The sequence below is a fragment of the Zootermopsis nevadensis genome, unplaced genomic scaffold (assembly GCF_977971745.1).
Source record: "Zootermopsis nevadensis isolate Lab colony 2312 unplaced genomic scaffold, Znev_1.0 Znev_ptg000061l, whole genome shotgun sequence".
NCBI classification, from domain to species: domain Eukaryota; kingdom Metazoa; phylum Arthropoda; class Insecta; order Blattodea; family Termopsidae; genus Zootermopsis; species Zootermopsis nevadensis.
In genome coordinates, this window is record NW_028259192.1 from 24,063,006 (window position 1) to 24,086,996 (window position 23,991).

The 23,991-nt window shown below is 43.2% G+C and overlaps 1 protein-coding gene across 2 annotated transcripts in view; it reads left to right on the forward strand.

Moving 5' to 3' along the window:
- Positions 1-23,866, forward strand: part of Blimp-1 (PR domain zinc finger protein 1) — a 76,955-nt gene extending 53,089 nt beyond the window's left edge. For both annotated transcript variants that reach the window (XM_022078289.2, XM_022078291.2), the window contains 10 exons: positions 5,629-5,823; positions 8,761-8,880; positions 10,633-10,668; positions 12,283-12,408; positions 13,039-13,165; positions 13,601-13,967; positions 14,200-15,524; positions 16,300-16,528; positions 16,908-17,026; positions 17,902-23,866. In XM_022078289.2, coding sequence (XP_021933981.2) covers positions 5,629-5,823; positions 8,761-8,880; positions 10,633-10,668; positions 12,283-12,408; positions 13,039-13,165; positions 13,601-13,967; positions 14,200-15,524; positions 16,300-16,528; positions 16,908-17,026; positions 17,902-18,059 — 2,802 coding nt within the window. In that variant the 3' untranslated portion in view covers positions 18,060-23,866. The remainder of the gene's footprint in view (positions 1-5,628; positions 5,824-8,760; positions 8,881-10,632; positions 10,669-12,282; positions 12,409-13,038; positions 13,166-13,600; positions 13,968-14,199; positions 15,525-16,299; positions 16,529-16,907; positions 17,027-17,901) is intronic.
- The last annotated feature ends 125 nt before the right edge of the window (positions 23,867-23,991 follow it).

Below are 23,991 nucleotides of genomic sequence, written 5' to 3' on the forward strand. Positions count from 1 at the left end.
GATAGTACGTATAGTTACCGTTAGGTTTTAAGAGGCGCTCTGTCTTTTAGTGTTAGCCTTCGTGAAATGTTGCTCGACTGTACGTAATATCGTCTGTTCCTTTATTTTCGACGACCTTCACTTGGTATCGTATAAATAGAAACGTATTGTATTGAGAGCGTCCTTCGCGTGTGGTTATGACACAGGACATCGTAGCAGAAGCGGTTAAGTTCTGAAGTTTGGGACGATCACATCGTTCCTTTTTTGGACACACGAGGAGATTAAATCCTCAGAATTATCTCTTACGGATTCAGTTCAGAATCTTATTTTGGTGTTAGAAACAAGGGAAAAGGACTGAAAGAATGTAAGACTTGAGGTTCTCACAGCGGTGAGTATGAAGATTTCTGTCTTCTGGGTTGTTGCGCTGTGTAGTCTGGTTGATGTTAACCAACGTTTCAGAGGTCATACTGCCTCCATCATCAGGGCGATCGCCCTGATGATGGAGGCAGTATGACCTCCGAAACGTTGATAAACATCGACCAGACTACACAGCGCAACAACCCAGAAGACGGAAATCTTCGGCTGGAAGAATGTTTGGCGTAACAATTCGGTGACAGTTTTGTCTTGCTGTACTAAACGTTTATGGAAACATCCCTGAACCTAAACGCACTCAATGTTCTGGAAGCGGCGAGTTTCCGTGTCAGCCATCCAAATACAACTCAGATGTTCCGGTGTTGAGCGACGTCTCAGGCCGCCCGCCGATGCTCTCTCTCCGGGTCCAGTTACTCCGCTGTATCTTTCATCCCCGCTATCCTGGCACGTCCTGGCTACTCCACAGTTCCAGATACAATCTGTGTGTATTCCGTGGGTCTCGTTAGGTTCGCACTTGCGTTTCGACGCCAAGATTATGTGCGTCCGGAAGGTCGTGACTCTGTTTCTCGAATGGCGGTTCATATGGTTGTGACTTTTCCCTGATCGGCGTGCTTTTACTAAGGGACAAGAAGGGTTCTCTCTAAAGAGTATCTTCATTGCATCTGTTTTAAAATTAAGACGTATTCGTGTACCTGACGCATTACTCAGGACACAGCGGCGCGGTTAAAAGTCGACTCTCGCTCAATTTCATTCCGGAAACTGGCGCTGTCTTCAACGTCGGTCCTCCGTCGTTGCGGGAACAAGGCGTCCATCGCCCATGTCGGTCGTCGGGATATCCACATAACAGTTCTTACACTAATCCGCGTAGTTGCTATGCGACCGCGGTCGTGTTTTGTTTACCTTTGTATCTCGCGATACCACTGGCTTAGAGTGGCGTCACGTCGCCTTCCAGAATGTAAAGTCGCCGGTGAAAATGTCACAAGACGTTTTCCCACTTCGTTCAGTTGGGGTCCAGATGATTTCAAGACATACTTTAACGTAGACGCGGTCTTGGCGTCACTTTCTTTAAACGTCGGCCGCAGGTCGCACACTGACCTCCCACCACTGCGTTGTGCCCCTAGATCGTCTGTTGCCCCACGTGAGAGCTTCGTTTCGAGGCGAGATTAAGGCTTTGACCGGGATGTTCTTTTGTTAAATCTTATGTGGTACCGCCTGATTCGACTTCTAATGGTTAAGTGAAGTGTTTTCTTCGCGGTACGGTCTGGATTCGTAAATAATATTCAGACGAGCTTCGGCTTCAAAGGGTTAACCAGCTGATTTTCGTAATGGTGAGGTGTAGTGTTTTCTTCGCGGTACGGACTGAATTCATAAATAATATTCAGACGATCTTCGGCTTCAAAGGGTTAATGCGTCCGGATGCTGTGAGTTGCAAAGTCGCGGTCACAACACCGAAGCGCCAACTTGTGGCAGCTTAAAGCAAACCCCCAAGAGTTTGGAAACTAAACTAACTGGGTAACCATGTCACATTTTCCTTGCCTTCTTAGTAAATTACGTAGGCCATGCCTGTGCCTGGTGTCCGTATAGTGTTAGGGCATGCTTGGGCGTGGAATAAAACTGGTGTAGGCTTTTTCTCACGTTTCTTTAATTTCTTGTCGTATCGTAAAAAAAAAGTAAAGTTTGTCCCACTATACGCCATGTAGGCGTTTGGGGTGAGTGGAGGTATAGCTCCTCTCTTCCTTGACCTCGGCACTAGATGGGGGTGAGTGGTCAGCATCACGCCCCGGCCGGCTTTACCCCCGGGAAAGGACCCCGGTACCCATTGTAGAGGAGGCTGGAGGGTTCACATACTCGAATATCGGAAGTTCCAGGCTCGAGGAAGTTCAGGCTTCCCTGGGAATAACAGCAGCACATGAGCTGCAAGCTTCAGATTGGGGGGGGGGGGGGGGTCCTCGTGTTTGCCTGCCCCAAATTCCCCAAAGTCGAATTTACAAGTAAAAATTGGAATGGCATTTCGCAGTGCCAGGATTTGTGATAGGGTGTCTGACCGTGGAATAATTTTTGTTACAAGGAAAAAAACCCTTGTGACGTGGCCTGTAAGCGTTCTTTGTGTAACTTTGCATGCTGGTTATTAAGTTATGTTGTCCTGAAAGAGGAAACGCTCGCACGCCCACTCAGAGCTGCTGATATAGAATAAAGCTAATAAGATAATTTGATCCCATTAGAGCTCTATTATATTCCTTGTGAATCTTCATTTGAAAAAAATGTGCAGCGGGGATTGGATTGTGCGTTTCAGCACGCTCCTCGATTATTTCCGTCCTGCGTCCTTGTGACGACAGAACAAACTGCGCATAGCTTCTACGCCTTCATCACCAGTTTCCAGTAACTTACGTCGCCATGGTTACAAGCCTCGTGCAACTTCCGTTATTTGCAAAAGGCTGGGACGTAGGCCATTCGGCGACGCGTAGAATTTCCAAGAATAATTTGCGCTGATTACATGAACGGTGGATGGAATACTGAAACAAATGAACGGCAGCCCGCCGAGAAGGAATCTGCTCCAATGTCGCAGATGGAACTCCGATGTCAGGCACTTCAAAATTCGTGGTTAAAATCTATCCTCGCTGTTAACGTCGTGTCAGAATTTTATTCTAGGGGTTTAGAAGCGCCGACAACGTGAGCTTCCGGGGTTTGGATATCAGATGCACTGTAGTGGGGGGGGGGGGGGAGGTGGATAAGCGTGTGCGATCTCACACGAGTCCGGCCTTTTCAAATTATACGATGAAGTAACAAAATTGGAACAGAATTCAGGCCCTCGCTGCGGTCCGCTGCTGGTGTGGACACTGTTTTTGGGTGATGGCGCGGAGCTCGGTCTAGATGTGTGCTGTATTGCCGACCTGAAGGATGTCAGAAGTGCAGCCAAGAACAGAATGAAACGCGCTGTACACAAAACAATGGTGTACAAACCTCTGTGGTAATTACACATTAGCGATGTCACTCTGGAAAACTGAAGGCCCTGAAGATGAAGACATGGAAAATCTCCGAAACGTCAGTAGTACATCTTTCATCCAGAAATAGGGTTCGCATTAGCGTTGGGTAGGGGAACACCGACATGTTTCTCTGTTTGTTGTTGAGGCGAGACATGGGTCTGTTATGCGCGCTCCTTTGCCGGGTTTGTGACGACGCCCACACATGATTTTCTCCGCCCCCGCAGCCACTGGCTGCCAAATACTAGCGAGATGTGTGCCAGTGGTATGTGAAAATGACCCACTTCGGAATGGCATTTTATAGTCTGTAAAATTCGGTCTGTTTTTAGTGTTAGGCCGGAGACTGTTCCTGAAACTTTATGGCTCTCTCCAGAACGGCTTCCGTGGGAACTTGTACTGTTGTTCCAGATGTCCGTATGTAGGTCCCCTCGGAACTCAAAACTGACCCATATATGAGTTGAAAACACAGATCGCTAACTGCCTACCTACTCAGGCGAAGTGATGTCCCCATGTGGCGTTTCCGATGCAGACCAACTTCGTCATGAAACGAGCGACTAGAGCCGTGCTCGTTAGGCAACTTCTCCGACACAACGCTGAGGCGGGCTGTCTAAACTTCAGGCGATATCCATTCTTCGCTTACAAATATAGCAACGATTGTGAATTTTAATTTTTTTTTTTTTTTTTCCCATTCTGGATTTGTACTTTGTATATTTCCATGGTAGTAAAATTCGTGAGTTTTATTATTAAAAAGCGACAAGTAATTAGCTTAAACCATTAAGCCATGGGTTTGATTCTTATACAACTTTCGCATTTCTGGATGAGCTGCTTCGAATGTTAAAAATTATCGTTTCTGAAGACTTTATAGTTTCCATCTTCAGGGCGAATGTGCGTTTGAGCCTTGGGTTATTTAACGATACGCTTCCAACTACAGAAGTTGTGTTTACAGCGTTAAGAGTGGCGATGTGCAGTAGATCTGTGAACCAGGGCGAAGATGGACCCTTCCTTCTACAGTAAATAGAGGATTATTTCCTCCTCCAAGACGTGGTGACGGGGTTCCCACTCAACGCCGCCATTGTCTTGTCAGGATCCGGAGTTCTCTGCGTTTGCGAGGAATGCGTGTCTCTGTGGGACTTCGTATTTGTGGTTCCCGTACCTAACGGTGCATGACGGAAATATTTGGGGGTGTAGTGTGGCCACATTCCACACGAGAAAGGGTTGGCCAGCGGGTGGTCTCGCAAAATAGCCTTCATAAAGCTTTGAGAACTGGTCAGGCAGGATTCTCGACGAACTGTTTCAGCCAAATTCCCTATTCTTCATGAGCTCGTGGAAGGGACTTTTTAACGCTGTGAATTCACGCCGGTTATAATTGGACGTGCTTATTTGCAGTCGAGCCTTTCCGATTTCGACAAAACTCGGCGTTCTGAACCTCGCCATTTCCACGTTGGTTCATTTCTTCTCATTATAATCGCCATTTGACTGAGGACTAGCTGAATTTTTTTGTCTCTTGAATGCTTTTCTTGGGATCGCTAAGTTTTCGTTTGCAGAGTGATGATGTCGGAGCCCAATTTACGTTGGTATTCGGTGTCAGAGGGGAAGCCCCGTACTCATTGGAGTTTTAGGCGCGTCCTGAAAACGCGCTCTGTCATAAAACAAAGTTTTTGGACGGACAAGGCTCTCTTAATAACCAGCCACATTTTTACGATCCCAACTATTTATGTCATTTTGACTATATCGAAAATATTCATAAAAACGTGCAGGCAATTCAGACCTCTGGGGTGTGTGCCCCATCCAACCATCATTGAAATATCGAGATCTGCTTGCAGGAAGTGGGATCTGATCTTTCACGTAGTTATTGCAGTTTCTTAACTTTCCCTCTCGATTCTCGATTGCAACGAAGCGAAGGCAATTGCCCTGCTGATGCGACAGCTCCCATTACTGACCAGTTCAGCGGGTCAGTATAGAGAGTCTGTGTAGGAGTCATTTGACAGGTACGTCGTTACGATCTCTGTAACGCGTAGAATTCTTTATGAAAATGTTCGAAGCGGAACATGGATCAAAAGTGTGTTAAAACTCTTCTCGTTAATTTGGTTTACGTTATGGTTCCAAAGGATTCGGCAATGTTTGTGTTTTCCGCTGGACGTTTTGATAGTGGCTTTCTGAGTTGTGACGCCATGAACTCTGTAGATGATTACCGACGTTTCGTAGTATCACATCGCCAGGGCTGCCGGCGATCAGCGGTCCTCTGTCTATTTTAGAGTTCAGTAAACAGGACCCCCGTCTTGTTTCTTCTTTGCAGGGGAGTATGGAGGATGGAGTTCCGCCGACGGACACTGACGGCGGCTGGGACCTGTCCGCGATGCGGGAAGACGACTTTGAGCAGCACGTCGTGTACATCGTGCCCGACCTGCCCACGGAGGCCGGATGCCCGAACCGCGCAGAGAGCTCGCTGCCCCGTAATCTGGTGTTGAAGCCGTCCCAAGCCCTCAGCGACGTGAGTAACGACCATCGCTGGTGCTAACATGGCTGCCGCGCGAACCGCCTGATGAATTTTTATCGAGACGGATTTCCCTGAAATTTCGTATCATCGTCATTCTGATGCAGCCTTCTGAAATAATGTTCATATTTCTGGGTACGTCGGTATTTGAGCCGAGGGGCTGGGAAGGGGGCGGGTGCCGCCTGGGATTTACGTAGCGCATCGATGGCGATGCTTAAAACCAGGAACACAGGCAACGCATTAGGGACTCTTGATCCTGACAGTCGCCTAAAATGAGTTTTATTCTAAAATTTTCCTACCGGTGTAAAAAAAATTTGTCGCTGTACATGCAATAATTGTATTGTCATGATTCGGTCGTCAGAGTCTCGTTCGTGAGAACTCTCTGCTTCACGTGAAAGGAAGCGTGATGTTTCATTAAGGTTCGCTTTGCGCTTTGCTAAGATGGAAGCCGCCGCGGATAAGAAATATTTTAACCTCGAGCACCGTAATTAATATTTTCGTTGTTCCAAACAACTTTTTAGACTGCGCTTCATGTTTGCATAGAAATTATTCGTTGTGAACTAAGGATTACAAGCAATCTCGTACGTAAGCGACGACGCTAAGGCTTCTGTCCGTCCGTCCGTCCGGTGCCTTTCAGTCGTGCAAGCGCGCGGTGTGCTGATGTGCCGGTCGGCCCGCACGCCTTATCGAGCCCCCAGCCCCCAGTGCGAGCGCCACGTGTTCCCGTAAAGTTTAATGTGGGAATTTTACTACTCTGAACAGAGGCTAAACCACTTGTTGCTCAGTAGGTCAAATGCGACTCCCACGTCGGGTCGGAAATGTCAAGGGTTAAAACAGCTACCGGAATGCATCGGCCAAATCCGTTCCTTGTTCGTAACACATCTCGTATTTGTTCTATTTATAGCTTCATCGGCTGTATTGAGCGAACTGGCGCTCAGTACTTTCAGTTCTCGGCTAAATGCCTGTATAGAGAAATGAAATAGGCCACGGCTGTCCGTCGAGCGAACTGGGGTTCAGCACACGCCCCCTTTGAATTAGTTGCGTCTCGCGGATGTCAGCTGCCAGAACAGGGTTTTTCGGGCACCTCAAATGAGATTCAGTAATGTTATTTTTCCATCTACGTCTAGGTCTCTCTGTCGGATTTGCTGACCTAACTTCCGCACGTAACTTTTTAGCGAATTCTGTTGGTCAGGCGAGAAAGTAAGGCGATAGGCTACCAGGTCATTGATAATGCAAACAACGATGAAATGTATGTTGTCGTCGTTATACAACTTACGAAGTGCCGTTCTGTACGAACATTGGACGGAACTGCTTTTGAACACTCACGTTTCAGGGGACAGAAACGGAACATTTCTTACAGCTCGGAGTATAAAAGCGAGACGAGTCCTTGCCGTGATCTTGATTCAGGTTGAACTTCAGAATTGACTTCACACTCAGTAGTTATAATGACACTGACGGTCTGCTGATGCTTTGGTTTGAAAGCCCGAAGGGAGATGAAGGCGAGGATAATATTAAAATTGGATATCGTGTGGATTGGATTCATCTGGCCGAGAAAAGGAAGTGGTGGCGCGGTCTAGTGAACACGGCGATGAACCTTCCCAAGAAGGTTTGTCCTTCGTGGAGTTAGTTAGTTAGTTAGTTATGATACTCGTGATTATAGCATTCGACTTTTGTGGCGCTCGTGTTCTGCCGAGTTGCTGTCAATCTCTGGTATAAATGGCCACCTTTGTTGTTGCTTAAAAAGTACCCGAGACTCTGAAATATCAAAGAAAAGATAGATCGGTTTAAATTTAAAAATGCAGTTCGCAAAACTTTAGCATTTACGTTTGCTTAATGTGCCCGACGCCTGTCAGAAATAACGGAGGATTTGCTTGCGTTCATCTCAGTGTCCGCGCTAACAAGGCGCGTCGTTACTAGTTTGTTGACAGTTAGTTAGTTAGTTTGTCGCTGAAAAAGATCTTCCCGGAAGCTGAGTTACAGAAGCGTCGCTCGGGCGTGTGACAAACATGGGACCGAGCAGCCATCCACCTTTTGTGCTCAGTTGTCGTCGTCGTTTGCCCCATTTAACCGCCTAGTTCTGACGAAATCAGGCAAATCAGAAAAGTTGTTTGATGGCGGATAGACGAAGAAACTGCATCTCGACGCTCGGTTTACTCTCGCGAGCCAATAGGAAACGTGACCTTGAGGTTGCACGCTCACGTGCCACTTCCAAGAAACACTTTTGACGAAAATAACAGTTCTCTTGGGTATTGTGTAACTTCTGCGTTTAATGAGCGTCAGAGAAGAGCGAACGACAAACATTTGCATGCGAAACGATGAATGGCATTCAAGATCGCCTTTGATCTTCTTGTTCTCTTTCAACGCGGAAGAAAACAGCTCGCACTCAGAGGAACACAAAAGTTGCGACAACAGATCGTTCTGTAATCCGGACCAGACCGGAAAGTTGTTTCAGCGAACACTGAAACAAAGTGGGCCCGAAGGTCAGGGAGGATAGGATAAGGAAATATAATTTTCTCTTAAAAACCTGACAGTCAGGTAATTTCGTGTCTCTTACGGGACCAGAAGGTTCGTCACCGCCATTAGTTCCTATCCTGAGCCACATGAATCCAATCGACATCCTCCCATTGTATTTCTCATAAATCCATTTTAATATTATCCTTCGAGATATGTATCTTTACCACGCGTTCTACGTGCCGTGCTCATCTCACTCCTTGTTGATTTGATGAGCCTGATAATATTTTGTGCTCAGTAAAAGTTATGAAGTTCCTCTTCGAACTGCATTTCCCAAAATAAGCAGCTCATTCTGGGTTGACTGATGCAGATTTTCACTGCCCCCAAAAGCTTGAATGCAGTTTGAAACTCGCTCTTATTGATACAAGGAGTTACGAGGCGTGTCAGCTTTCTCAGGTATAAAGTGTCGATCCCATGTTGCAGGTGCAAGGTGTGTGGAGTACAGGATACATTCCTACAGGAACAAGATTCGGACCTCTCGTTGGTGAAGTTTATGCCAAGGATTCCGTTCCCGATACCGCGAACCGGAAGTACTTCTGGAGGGTACGTGTGCTCTTACAGATTGACGGCGTTCCACACGCAGAAACTGTGGTTGTACTCTAAAAGATTTGCACAAACTCTGTCAGCGCGTCCCTTTTTAGCATCAGCTGCAGAGGTTATTTGCCGTCGCACAGAGTCCATGGAAGATTTGTGTCTGTCACGTGACCGTATCATCTGGACCTGTAACTTTTGTAATAATTTGTGCAGAAACATCTTCTGAAATCTGGGGAAGACTTAATTTCGTTGTAGGTGAATTGAGAAATGAATGTGACTGTAGAAACTCACGCACCAAATTACAATTATTTTTGGTTACGTTCATGTCCGTGGCGTTCTGAAGTAGGAGCTTTAGTAAATCATGAAGAAATTTGAACAAACCTGGACTCATTCTTTACTGTTTCTTATTAAATACTCAAATTTCACCTCGTTTTTGATTAATACCATTTAGTAGTAAATTAGAGCCAGGGTCTGACTGCAGACTGGATGGTCGGGGTTCGATCCCCAGTTGGGGCAGAGGATTTTTCTACTAGCTTCTGCGTCCAGATCAGCTCCGTGGTCCCCCCAGCCTCCTGTCCAATCAAAGTTGGTACTGGGGGTTGCAGGAAGGTGTGCTCCCTCTTAACTCATGACACCAAGAACTTGAAATTATGTGTCCTTTCAAAATTCCGCTGTCTCACGCGTAATTGAAAGAGAATTTTTGATATACTCTGAAACCATTTTTATAATTTTGCGGTTTCTGTTTGATCACCCGCACTTGACAATGGACGCTCATTCACGTTCCCCTCTCTCTCTCTCTCTGATAATGCCATGTTTTGGGTGATCTCTTATTGATTTCTTTCGCAAGCGACAGACTTCTAAGCAGTAATTCGTAGTGAATATCAAAATTCCACCATTTATGGTTTCATTATCGCAGCCCTCTGAAGGGGCTTGCATATGTGACCTTTTTGTCACATTGGAATCGACCGTGTCTGTTGTTAAGCTCTGTAATGTGAAAGCGTCGCATTCAGATTGGCTTGAAAGGTACGACTTAAGTATCTTTCATTTTTTTCATTTACAGACCTTGGGTCAAAATATTTTGTGGGTGCAGCGTTAAGCGCGGAAGTGACGGCATCGACAAATTCTTTCTGTACATAATTTATGTAATGCAATTTCTTGTAATATAATTTATTTTGGGTCTCAAGAAATTTCTTGTTTCTGCGGCATTGTGCTGTAAATTCTTACAAAACTGTGCAACTTAATTTCATAGTTTCTTATTTTAATTCTTCATTACAGTAAAACCTATCAACTCGGCCATTTGTGTGTACTGACCGTTTACGCAGATCAACTTTTTACAATCTCGTCTGACCGACCACCCCTTCGTGCTGTTCCTGTAATTTGTCCAGAAATTAGATGAAATTCTTTCTTCCCGATCTTGGGTGTCACGCGAGTCCAATTGCTTGCAAAGTTTGCGCTCCGCTCTTACACAGGTTTGCAGGTGGTCTGGTTCTGAGATTAAAAATGCTGCAACGGGTTCGTGAGTCTCCCCGTCAAGTTTCGCGTTTTCCTCTCGACCGAAACTAAAATAATCAAATGTCAAAATAAAAAGTTTGATATGAAGTCTTCTTCTTCTTTAGTTTCTGTTTTCGTGAAACCACAAGTAACCATCGCTGATAGGTTTTACTGTAATAATTTTGACTTGCGGTGTTTTGGCTTCCAATTCTTACATGTTCATGTCTGTTCTGTCTTATTTTCATGTCACCTTCTAACATGTACAATCAGGTGCAAATTAAAGAAGAACCAAGACAATGGCCGAAGGTACTTATATTGATTTCTACTTTACAGTTTATAGCTTTTGCGTTTTATCTTTTTAATTATATTTTATTAACTTGGATTGAATGTTCTCGTCCGTGGAATTAATACGGCGACTTCAGAGCCTTGAACCAGTTCTGTAGACCTCGCTGTCCAGTTTATGTTGACGCACACTCTTTAATGAATGATACATAACTTGGTTGAGAGATATTCATCTCATTGGTTGCATTTAGAACACAAGTCTAATAGAAAGATTTGAGTGAGTGGAACAGGTATTCGGTATACTCTGAACAGAAAGTACTTCTCTTCCGAAAGGTATTTTTGCAACGGATTGTCCAGGAGATGATGAATGTGGTGATTTAGACCAAAATGAAGGCAAAAGTAGGTTTTATTCGAACATTTATTACTTACCTGAACTCAACATCTGGTACTTTATCTAGGATTTTGTACTTGTTTATCCGCCTTACTTTAGTACGTCAAGAATCGAAACAGAAGAGAATTTGTAGATATGTAGGAATCCGTTGCCACAAAAAGGCGCAGGATTTGGTATTGCTGGAAGTTACGACGTCTTGCGCGCGTTCAAAAGGAGCGGCATGGTGAGACGTTACTGGGTGCGGTGAAGGATCAGTGGCTAATATAATATTTAACTTTCAATACAGCGGTATTCAGTTTCGCACAGTAATTAATCAACATCGCAGGCGTGCATCGTCAAGAGAGATGTTTAATGAGGCGCTTCTTACGGCCTTACTGAAATTCATATTTCCTCTAATATGAGCTATCAAGAGAGAATGCAGCAGTTTTGAGTGGACATTGTCAGTCAGGCTGATTCTTAGACTTGGCTTCAAAATATTCTGCCAGCGTCGCTGATTGCGCTGGATGCTTGGACGACTTGTGTAGAACTGCACGTGTGCGCCCCGATGGGCTGAATGCAATGCCGTGGTCCCAAGAAAGAAGGAAAGTCTGTTTATTAAAACCTTTTAGATCACTTCTGGGACCACCGGTCTGCAGTCGTTGCTGTTCGTGCTCTCAGGTTTTGTGGGTTCCTGTACTCTGTGGTGGTGGCAGTGTGATTGTGTTTTGTTATCACATTTATACCTTATGGCCTCCATAAGCCTTATAATAGTTATTAATTCGACAGTTTTAACGCACTCACAAAAGAGCTTTGGGTTTTTGAATTGTTCAGAGATTCATCAGCAATTTTTCTATGGTACAAGTTAAAAACATGACAGTAGTAATGGTGGTGAAATTTTTTGTTGATAAATCAGTCTGTGATTTGAGAGGAAGAATGTTTGTCATCTTGGTCAAAAGTTAAATCCAAGCAACCACTAATGAAATGGTAGTTTGCTTAACCGTAGGGCCCAAGACAAAAACAGAAGTTAGGACACTTCCGGAACACATTTATTCTGTAGTGAGCGTAAACGTGGAAATTGTTCGCTGTGAGGAAACCGAGAGACTCTGATTTAAATCCTGTCCGAGGTGATGAAAGTTAAAACTGAATTTAAGGAATGGCGGTGTTTGTTCGTGTGTGTGTGTGTGTGTGCTGCAGTTGTTTTAAACACTTTTTTAAAAAAAATTATTTTGAAGTCAACATTGGCACTACATGCATTGTTTGTTTCGCAGGTTTACAAAGACAACGAACTTTTCTATTACATGGATGGGTATGATACCAGTAAGTCCAACTGGATGCGTTACGTGAACCCGGCCTATTCTTCGGCGTCGCAGAATCTTATAGCTTGCCAGTACAAGGTATGTGAAATGAACCTTGACATGAGGATAATGTTAATGTTTTAAGCTCAGTGTCTTCAAGTTTAATATAAATTATGATGAAATACTTTTGTTTTCCGCTTATAGATTTTTCAGCTCGCAGTCTATTTGCATAGAACTGCATGTTCTAATTGCAGTACCTTAATTTTTTGCCATTTTGTTCATATGTGTCTACCTTCAGATGTGATAGCAAATAAATAAATAAATCTGCCTGTGAACTGGACAGCCCAGGTTCAATTCCTTATAGCAGCTGTCGGAGTTTTCTTTTCCCTGCAATGTCTGGAACCTTCATGCCTTATAGAAGTTTTGGGCACTAGGAACAATTTCATTTTTGCTTTACAGTCTTTCAGTTCAAACAGAATAGTGGAAAATATGTGTGGCTGTGGTGTGTAACCATGCGTAAAAGACTTGTGTTAATATGGACCTTCAAACGCGTGAAAGCCATCTGCAAGTCTCTCTTTACAAATTCCCTGTTCCAGATTCAACACAAAATTGAATTTCTTTTGCGGTTTTGGTAATTTGTGTTACTTACTGAACTGTTAAATACCATTTTATCACAGTGTGATATTTTGACGTGTCATGTGACTTGACCTGACCTCTGTGTGTGGACAGATGAACATCTACTTCTACACCATCAAACCGATCTTGCCGAACCAAGAGCTGCTGGTGTGGTACTGCCGAGAGTTTGCCGAGAGGCTTAACTACCCTCTGACAGGAGAACTTATGCTGCAGAGGATACGTAAGGAACGAAAATGCACTAGGACCACGTGTGTCCATACGCAGGAACATCTCCTTTCAAACTAAGAGAAATTTGGCTCTCATGTAGAATGTGTTAAGGAAAGGATTAAAGGAATTATGAAGTGATCTTGGGGATATTTTCAAAAGAAAACAATACCTGACAAAAAGGACCATTAACAGATTTTTGCGTGTTACAGCCTCCATTCCCCGAAATCCGTGCCTATGCCTGAATTATAACGCTGAAATTTAGAGGTAATATATACCGTACCATCATACATCAAAGATAAGGAGATGATGACTGTCGGAGGCTAGGGAACTTTTTGAATATAAGTATGAAAAAAGAAAACACACCCCACTTACAGTTAGCAACTCACCAGACTTATAGCCACATGCGAGTGCTGTTAAATGGGGTGCGATGTGTTGTGGGTTGTTGCAGGTCAGCAAGTACAGCAGCAGTCCGCAGCGGTTCCCTCCGATCCTTCAAACTCCAGTGAGAGTAACTGCGAGTCGGCTGATCGCGTTGGTGGATATGAATCGCACCCTGTCCAGATTGTGGTGTCCCCTGGCAAAGAAGTTATGCATATTGGTGGCTATGAGCCACACCCAGCACAGCTTACACCATCCCCCAGTAAAGAAGTGGCAGGCCATGGCTATGAGCCGCGTCCGGCGCAACTTACACCCACAGATGGCTCTGTTCGATCAGATGAGGGGTACCACAGCAATGGCTATCATGATGATGGCTTCACACCACCAGAGGACAGCAGTGACTCAGACAGTGACAACAACTACGTTCTGGACTTCAGGTCAGACTCTTTCCTGTTATGTTTATCTGTGGCTCCGTGCCAGTCCTCTAGGTCATCAACCCAAATTGTGATACACAGAAACAGCTTGTACAGATGCCATTCACTGAATGATTGATCTATTAATTTGGGATCTAATTTACATGTTACAGTTGCACAGTGTGGTGGCAGGTCAAACCTCAAGTCACTCTTCTAACTTCATTGCACTAAGTTTGCGTTTTATATCAAATTTCAGCAAGAAACCAACAGAGAGGGAGACGGCTGTGGTCGTAGAACCACCAGACATCCAGAAAAATGAATATCGCAAAGTGAAAATCAAGATCTCAAAAGCATATCATTACAAAACTAAGCCTACTGATACTACGGAGAATGTCGAAGGAGGCGATAAAGACTTGGCGTCTAGCCGGCGGACTCCAGTAACATCTCCAAGAAGGGCAGTTACCCCTACTGATACGGTGATCATTATTGATTCACCACCTCCACCACTTGTACCACAAATTCAGCCATCTAAACTGTACTATGAACCGGATGTGGTAAGCAGGCACAGTCCCCCCACGATGAGCATTCTTGAGAACATCCTGACAAGGAACAGGACTGACACCAACAACAACAAGGACGCTTCGAACCAGAGGGTGCCAGCTGCTTCTCCCCCTCCATCGTCACCTACAGAAATGGCTTACTCATACAAGAAGTCTCATCGCTACGGTGCCCTTCCCTGCAGTCCAGACTCTAGTTCCAGCACAGTTAATTCAACTGCAACAACCACAACACAGCCACTCCCTCCAGTCCTTCCCCAGCCACCACCCCTATCTCCCCAACACCCACATCTAATTCTGCCACCTTTACAACCGGCACGCATACCTCTCCACTCTCCAAGAACACCAACTCCACCCCAACCATCAGTTTACCTCACCGGACCCCAGTCTCCAATTCCGCATCCAGAGGTGACTTATCTGAACGGACAACCTGGCAGTATCCTTCCGTCGGCTCCGGTGTTTAACGGCCATTCACCCTACCCATACAGCTTGTATTCGACACAAAATGGCGGTATGATCCACCACCACAGTCCACCTGGTCCTACGTCATACTCTCCACCTCACTCTTCAAATCACATCCTGGAACGTGGCACTCCTGGAATCCACCACCCTCCACCCATGATTGGTTTACAGAATGGCGGACTTGCAAATGGTTCAAATCCAAATCTGCACCTGAGTCACCATCTGCTGATGCCATTGGCGCCATTGCAACAGCTGTCGCCGCGGAAGTGCGAGAGGTCAGCGTCCCCAGACGCGGGAAGCTGTGGCCGCAGTAGTAGTCCCCACAGTCCAAACAGCGGTCATGGGGGCTCCAGAGGCTACAAGTCTCTCCCGTACCCACTCAAGAAGAAAGATGGCAAGATGCATTATGAGTGTAATGTCTGCTGCAAAACATTTGGTCAGCTCTCCAACCTCAAGGTGCACTTGCGTACTCATTCCGGTGAACGTCCGTTCAAGTGCAATGTGTGCCCGAAGAGTTTCACTCAGCTGGCTCATCTCCAGAAACATCATCTAGTCCACACAGGTTTGTCAGATTGCGGTATCTTCCATGTCATAGAACAAATTGTGTTTGGCGCAGGGTGCGTGGTGTGGCAGGAGTAAGGTGCGGACTAGGAAGTGGGCCGCTTAGCTTATTTGACTCAAGTTAATGTTTTTCCAACACTGTAATTTCGTGGCGAAAATGAGGGACATTTGACCAGAGAAATAAAAGAGATAAAATGAGTTGAATGCTGCCCATTCCCCCCCCCCCCCCCCAAGTGGCCCACTCTCAGACAAGGTAACTGCTGAACTCCAACTATGTGTATAAATATGATTAGTGACTGCGCCACTCATAACATCAGTCCCTGATGATGGACCAGTAAAATAACCACTTTACAACTCTTCCTCTAAAGCAGCGTCGGCAGAACTTTTTGTCTTCGAGTTTTGGAACTTTAAAGCAGCTCAGTTGCTACCCGGCATTTTCGGCGAGGTTATTTGTGGCCGAAAAATAGATGCCGGTGTCTGCTCGTTTATCGTACTTCTCCCACTTGGCCTCGTGACTCTCCTATCTTCATAATTGAAATTATTTCTTTTTTTAATCACGTGAAGACACTCAGAATGTTACGGTAACAGTGCTGTAAGAACGTATGGAATATTTAATTTAGAAACATTGGAATAAGTACTTTAAATGTGATCATACTGTCCGAAAGTTACCGAGAACATAAGAAATCGGTCCTGTTGTCATGTGCTTTTATTTGTATAAGAACCTTGTTATATACTGTTACAAATATAATAATTTCCATGTCAATATTATGTTGCAGGGGAGAAGCCCCATCAGTGTGACATATGTAAGAAGAGATTCAGCTCCACCTCGAACCTGAAGACTCACCTTCGACTGCACTCGGGCCAGAAACCTTATGCATGTGACCTTTGTCCTGCCAAGTTCACACAGTTTGTACACCTGAAATTGCACAAACGTCTCCACACCAATGAGAGACCTTACACTTGCCAGGGCTGCAGCAAGAAGTATATCAGCGCCAGCGGACTCAGGTCTGTGTCCTCGGCTACTGGGGCCACTGCACGTTGTGCTTGGGCAGAGGGACAGAATGGGACATTGTACTAACTCATACTTTGTACTCCGAAACGTCAGTAAACTACTCCCAGACTGCACGGTGCAACAACCCAGAAACCTTGTTCGGACTCACAGCTCTGAAAACCTCAAATCCTAAAGAGGATTTTCCCCCCTCCCACTTAAAGCATTTATTGAAGTAAATATTCAGCAAATATAAGAATGTATTGCATTTAAACCAATTTATGAGGAGTAAATGTTTGGTTACGTACGTATATTAAGATGCGTCGCTCGGAAAATCCCATTCATTATTGTGTGGCTGAGCGGACGGTATCCATAACGGTTCTATTTGCTCCGCAGAACACACTGGAAGACGACAAGTTGTCGGCCAAATAACATAGAGGAGGAACTGGCACTGGCAGTGGCTGCGGGATCCCCGCCGGCCTACTTCGAGTATGCGGGCTCAGACATCAGTCTGGGTGAGTGAACACTTTGATGCAGTCAGAGGGACCACATTAATTCATAGCTCGGAAGGGAGGACATTTCAAAAACAATAATGTAAAGTATACAGAATCCGTATTTCATTGCGCGATGTGACCGTTATCTCGAACGCTGACGGCTAGTAAAGCGTAATTTGTGAAACATCTGTAATCCTGAATACTCGTGTAAAACGGCATGTAAGCCAAATGTCAGCAATGTGTTTTAGCCCCCTTTCCTTTCTTAACAAAGAACAAATAGTCATTTGATGCGTAATGTCGCCATTCAACTTTTGAACCAACAGACCAATTTTCACAAACCTCGGTACAGGACACGCCAGTCTCTCCAATTTTTTGATTTCCTGTAATCAGTACTGACAACATGGCAGTAGTAAGGACTTTACATATCAGAACAACATAAAGACAACCCAATGTATGGCCTTGAAATGATGCGTAGTGACCCCGTAAAACAACGTACAAATTTTTTTAAGGCAGCTGTCCGCAAAACGTAAAACACGGAGTTCTCATTTCGCTCTTTTTGGCAGCGATGACTGGACCATACTGTACAGTCCTGTAGGAGATTAATTGGTGATCATCTGCAAGATTGCAAGACCACATTCCATATAATTGTTTAATATTTAACGTAATTCCAAACATAAGTATCAATAAAAATAAGCTTTGTCAAGAGGAATTTACAGTTTCTTTATCTTCTCATTGTCTGTAGGAACTGATTCGCGTGTGGAGAGGAACAAATGACTGTGCGTAGAAGTGAAATTTGGAAGCTTATTTGTCAGTCTATAATCACAATGTCATTTCCCTTTTTGCATGAGAATGTCAGTGTTTTGTACAGTGCTAAACATTATTTTTGCTGATTGCAGGGAGTTTAGAAAAAGAGATTCCTGATATGGATTCGAGGGATTCGTACGATGCTCAACAAACCCAACATTGCATCACGACTGCCAACATGAGCAGTTCAGATGCGCCAAGGCCTAGCGTGATCGAAACGTCACAGCCTCATGTGATCGAGTGCACGTAAACAGTTTTCTGCTGCTCTGGGTCAGGAACAATTTGCGAATTGTGACTCGTGCGTCGTTGAAATTCAGTGAAATACGAGGACACGATACCATTATGGTCGTGGATCTGCAGAGTGAGTTCAAATATCAAGTATTCTTAAATGTGTTGATATACAACATCAGCACAGCCAGTTATTTAATTATTTGTTGGTAACAAAGAAATGTTCCTTTATTTATTTTTGGAATTGGTCAAACAGTGAAATCTGCTGGAAGAAAGAAAGAGATTATTTTATACCGTCGGCAGAAAGCAATTCATACGAAGACTGATGTTTCCTTTTAGTGATAAAGCAACTTGAACTTCAGAAACTGAGTGAATACAGTAGCTAATTTATCCTCGTCCCTTCTGTCATAGTCGTCGTCATCATCATTATCATTATTATTATTACTATTATTATTATTTATGTATATTTTTTGTAAACATTTGTAGACCTCTGTCCTTTCCCTTTTTTTTATACATGAAATTGCAATCGTGTACCGACAATTCAGGGTTTGATTCGTTACCTGTGTGGGATGTGCACTTAAGAGTTTCTGAGGCACGGCTTATCACATGCCTCGGCATATTATCATCTTCTATCACTCAGTTACACTGTTGTACGTTAAAGTAGTACTGTCACATCCCGGGTAAGACGGAACTTCAAATTTTGAAGAAATGCGTCAGGCGGATGCAGTTAGAAAAAGTCAAAAATTTTCAATCTCTCTACAACAAACTCAGCCCTGACATTTGTTTTGTTTCTATCAATATTTATATAAGTGTTTTAATTGGTGTTAAAGTTTGAGAAATACAGGTGAGAGTTTTTTAAACCCTTCCGTGGGCAGTGGGAAATCTACTTCCCACTTCAGATTTCCCCCATATCAAGTCCGTTCCACACACACACACATATATATATATGTATATATATATATATATATACACACACACCCGTACATGCAGTTTGCTGCCTTGTTGTAGGCAGTGGGGACATATTTCCCACTGAATTTCATATAATTTGCCTATGAAGAGGTTACGTGAACTAACGCTAAGGATGATGAGTTACAGAACATGATGCGCTGAGCAGCGGCAACACAAATCCTGGCCCAGTAGATGTCACCACTGGCCTGATAATGCTCTCTGTTAACTCAATACTGTTCCTGCCATCAATAATTTTTCTGTCTGTACTAATATATATATATATTATTTATTTATATATATATTAGAATGGTTGATGTATTTTTCATGCACGTTGCATTGTCTACAGATATTTCTCCATCACTTGACTGAAAAGTAAAACTTGTTGGCATTAATTGTTTGATGAGTTGTCATTCATAAAGGCGTGCGTGGGTTTCGATAGGTGTAACTTTTGTAACTGAATGTAGTAAATTAATGTGATTTGTTTGTATAAACACAATCTTAGTTATGTTGTGAGCCACAGCATTGATTGTAAGTGATCCCTCAGTTATTAGACATCAGAGGGTTCTAATTTGAATTCCCACTGCAGATCATTCTCTGCCAGAGCTTAGACTTTGCGGACACGTAGCATACGAGTCGCTCGTCCTCGCACGGTGCTAAGCCGTCGTTCCCCTCTCGCGCTCATAGACCGTGTGCATGGGCTTCAGGATAAATGTGTCGCCGATCAAGGCACGACGTTTTCATCTCGGGCAAAATTCCCCAGAATTAAGACTGTGGTCACACATGTAATCATGTTTGACCTTGAACTGCTCAAACACTGGAGTTGCAGGTTCATATCCTGATTGAGACGCACCATTCAGAGGTAGTAACTATTTGTACGTTGATTGAAAGAAGCCCTTTGGCATCAGACTGTGAACTGATGTGAATTTGTGCTGAATACAGCCTCATTACTTATTTCATGTTGCCAGTCTTGCATTTTTACATAATGTGTAAAATGACAAAAAATAAAATGTGTGTACGTGTACGCGCACAAGGGTCTGGTAGTTTCTGCCTTTGCACTCTGTTGTTATGGTTAATGAGTCACTTCTCCTGGTGTGAGAGCGTGAGATAGAATTTATGTCCGTTGTGGGTGTTTCACCATCAGAATGGGGTTATCAGCTTCCCAGCGTCTGTGATGCCGTCTTACCGTTATTCTTCCGGCTAGCGAGAGCAGAACATGAACCTGTCGTTCAGGACGGGCGAGGCGTGCAAGATTGTTAGTAATCGTCAACTGGCTCATTTCTGTACGCTGTCACTGTATTCCATTTTGCAGAACTATTAGGCACCGTCATTTATTCATCTCTCACAATCCATTATTAATGTCACTGCCGTGTGATGCTGTCTGACTCGGCTAGCAGCGACTCTTCCTTCATTTACTTATGAGAGAAACCGTCATCGTGATCATTACAGTACGTTCCAGTTATAAATTCTAATTTCCGGTTGTAGAAGTCATCTTAATGGATGTTTTAAGTGTTCAAGAACTGTGATCAGGAAAATATTTGTATCCAGTAGCGATGTGAGTGAGTCGTGTAGTATTTTATATAAAGCACATAGTGTCGTTAAAATAAAAATTACTGTGTTATTTTTACAAAATAAGAGTTGCTTTAATTGTTAATAATTGAATGTTTTTAAATATTAAAGGAATATAGAACTTGTAAACTTCGCTGTGACATTAATGTTCTGTAAGAATACTTGCAGTTGTTTGACGAATCTTAAATACAGGTTATTTCTTTGACTGTTACGAGGCTGGTGGACCAGGAACGTAGGATGGATTAGTGAGACGAGGAATGTTTTTGGGTGGGACCGAGGACTAAGAAGAGGTGGAAAGTGGATGGAACTGGCTCAGGATCGTTTCAGTGTGAAGAGCATTGACCTTCAGACTCAATGTTAGTTAATTCATTACTGAACGTAGTAAGTTTATTAAAAAGTAGGTAAATTGGGAATTTACTAATGTATTTAACCGCAGCCTAGAATATCAATACAAGTTCTGACAGTCATTTATGTTGAAATGTCAAACATTGTAGAATACGCAAGGCTAGAAATTTTGCGTGGAATTATTTTCGTACAAGCCCGTGTCAGTTTGTGTCAAGTTTCAAAGTGTTATAAAATTTTCTCAGGCAATCAGCTGCTTCAGTATTAAATCAAAAACCAATGTTTCAGAGACCGGTTCTGTCTCCATCGTCAGGGTTGGTGTCTCTGAAACATTGGTTCGTGATTCGACACTGAAGCAAGTGACGGCCCGAGAGGTTTTTATAACATTCATGTGCCACGAAAGATTTAAATCTTACAAAGTTTCAGAATGTTTTCTATTACTCACCGTCTGCGTATGTTAGGTCAGAGGCTGGCGTCGCTTTGTTTCTCGTATATGAGTTTGGAAAGTGACTCGTTTATCTGCCGTGATTCACTCTGATTGAAAAGTACCAGGTTTTTGGTCTTCACGTGCGCTAGATTAGTGCATTGATAGTGTATCCATTCTCACAAAATCGAGCCGACCAAGCCGATTGATTCCGTGCGAGAAAGTTGTAAGATGGCTTAAGCAATTGTCTCCTGTCCGCGTGATGAGATCGGTCTCTGATGAAACCCGCCCCAATTTCTGATGTGTCGCATGTGAAGTGAATGGCTGTACCGACACTTACGACCAATGGCGTGATGGCACACAACACAACTTGTGGTAATGTAACATTATGTACTGTAATGTGCTGACTTCTGAAAAAGAACTTACCTTGTAGAGGTTAGAAGAAAATGTAACAGTTGTGACCCTAACCTGACGGCCTTTAGTGGAGATCAGCAATGACTGTCGCTTGCTCTCACTTCATGATCTATTTTCTAAACATTGTGCTCAACGGTGGAATCTTTTGTTTGTTTGTTTGTTGTGTGATCACACTCCAAAACTTGATGTGTATCATTGTATCACAAAAAAATTGCATTCATTGTTAATATTTAAGATATTATAAGAGTAAGAATTGTAAACTTTGCTGTTACTTTAATGTTTTGTAAAAAAGGAGATGCAGTTTTGTGAGAAACCTTCGCCGCGGACTGTTCGCGAGGACAGCGACCCACCGATCTCGGTCATTGCAACTAAATTGAAGTTCTGTTGGGTAACAAGTGATTAAATTTACTTTTAATTGTATGATTATTTGTGGTCTCTTATGTGTCCGTCATAAGTGCTGGTGGCGCGCGTCGTCCTTTTCTTCAGGTCGCGTGAACAGACTCTTTATGTTCTCAGGTGCACACACATTTCTGTTAATAGTTAGGCTTATTGTTTGCGGTTAATATTTGATCCTTCCGAATCTCAACGACCGATCGATTTCCTGTGCGTTTTGTTCGGTCCGTTCTTCAACTTGTCTGCCAGATGATGTAATCTGCCCCTTTCGCATTCTTGTCGTAAGGAGGGCGTGCGAGCGAGGCGACGTCCCTGTGTCTCCGTAGTATGTACCATGTACACACGCTTGTTGCGAGTAACCGAAATTTCTAGGGGTTGCGTTCCTACAAAGAAGAGAATGATCTCATTTACTCGTTGTAGCAGTAAGACATAACTTGAAAGCTATAAATGAAAATTGCTGTTAACATTTAGAATCAGAAAAAGAGAATATCTAAATTCTTATAAATATAGAATTTGTGTGAAACATTTACTTGTTGCATATTTTGAATTTGCATCAGTTGGCTGTCGCTAAATGTACATTTTAAATATAAATTTTGTGCGTGTCGGCCAACGTGGGAGTATAAAACTAGGCCTATATGGGAAAAAATATTTAACGTATTATATACTGCATTTAGCGTAATTTTGTCATACTGAATTTTGTTAAGACAAATTAGTTTGTATGGAAAGATATATCCAAGAATTTTATTGTGCCTTGAATTTGGAGTAATTTTTAGACGAGGCGTCGATGAAGAAATTTCACGCCCTTTCTTCAAGCCCTGTACCTAACCTAATTTTCAATTTTGCAAAGATTATTGTTGTACATACGTTTTTTTGTTCTGCGACTGCTGTTTTATGCCTGATTGCATAAGAATACAATTGCACATCACAGAATATATTTATTTCACTTTACAGGCTAATATTTGAGTAGAAATGAAGTAAAAGTATTATAATTATTTTAAATATATGTTATCAACTCTGTAGAAAATAGCTTGTGCATTATTTATTGTTGCTGAATGTGAATATTTGTGAATAATTGATCAGTGCTGTACTTTGTAGGATCCGAGGTTTTCGCGGCGGCGAGTCCGAAGGCGGACGGCTCCTGGGTCGTGGCCCCGGCGGCGGCGGCAAGGACCCCCGAGACCTCTGCCGCGACCCGGGAGGCGGCCGCCTCGGCGCTGTACTTTGGTTACATTTTACAAAGCTGTGACAGAAACTCTATGATTCTTTTATACATGTTTCATGCAATGACTTAGAAATAATAAGTAGGAAAAATCTTTAAACGATGCTCAATATAAATGCAAATAAAAAGTCTAGTGTTCTGTGTTACACGGTTTTTGATAATCTTTTAAGAAGCATATATATATGTATATATATGATGATAATAATAATTAAGCTGTCTGGTTATTGTCAATTAAAAGATGAAAATATATATGCATTTTGTTAATATATTTCTTATAAATGATGAAAATTATATAAATTTTTAGATACTTTTGCATGTTTTTGTCCAGCTTGTAAAATGTAGAGTAAGGTTGGCTTTAGATTTTTCATCTCTCACTTTCTCTAAGTGTTTTTTCGATTAATGTGGTATATTTATTGTTATTTAAGAACAGGTGGCACCACCTTCTCTGTGATTTCAAGCAGAGGTCCATGACTGAAAGCCATAATATTTGAAGAAAATAAAATTGTTTATAATGATTGAAAAATGCCTTCATTTCTTTCAGCGACGAGACGAGGTTGGTATACGTGCATGTGCGGGGCATTCTTTATACGGCTGTAAGTCAATATTTTATTAACTTGTGTTATTTTCCCAAATACGAGACTGAATCGT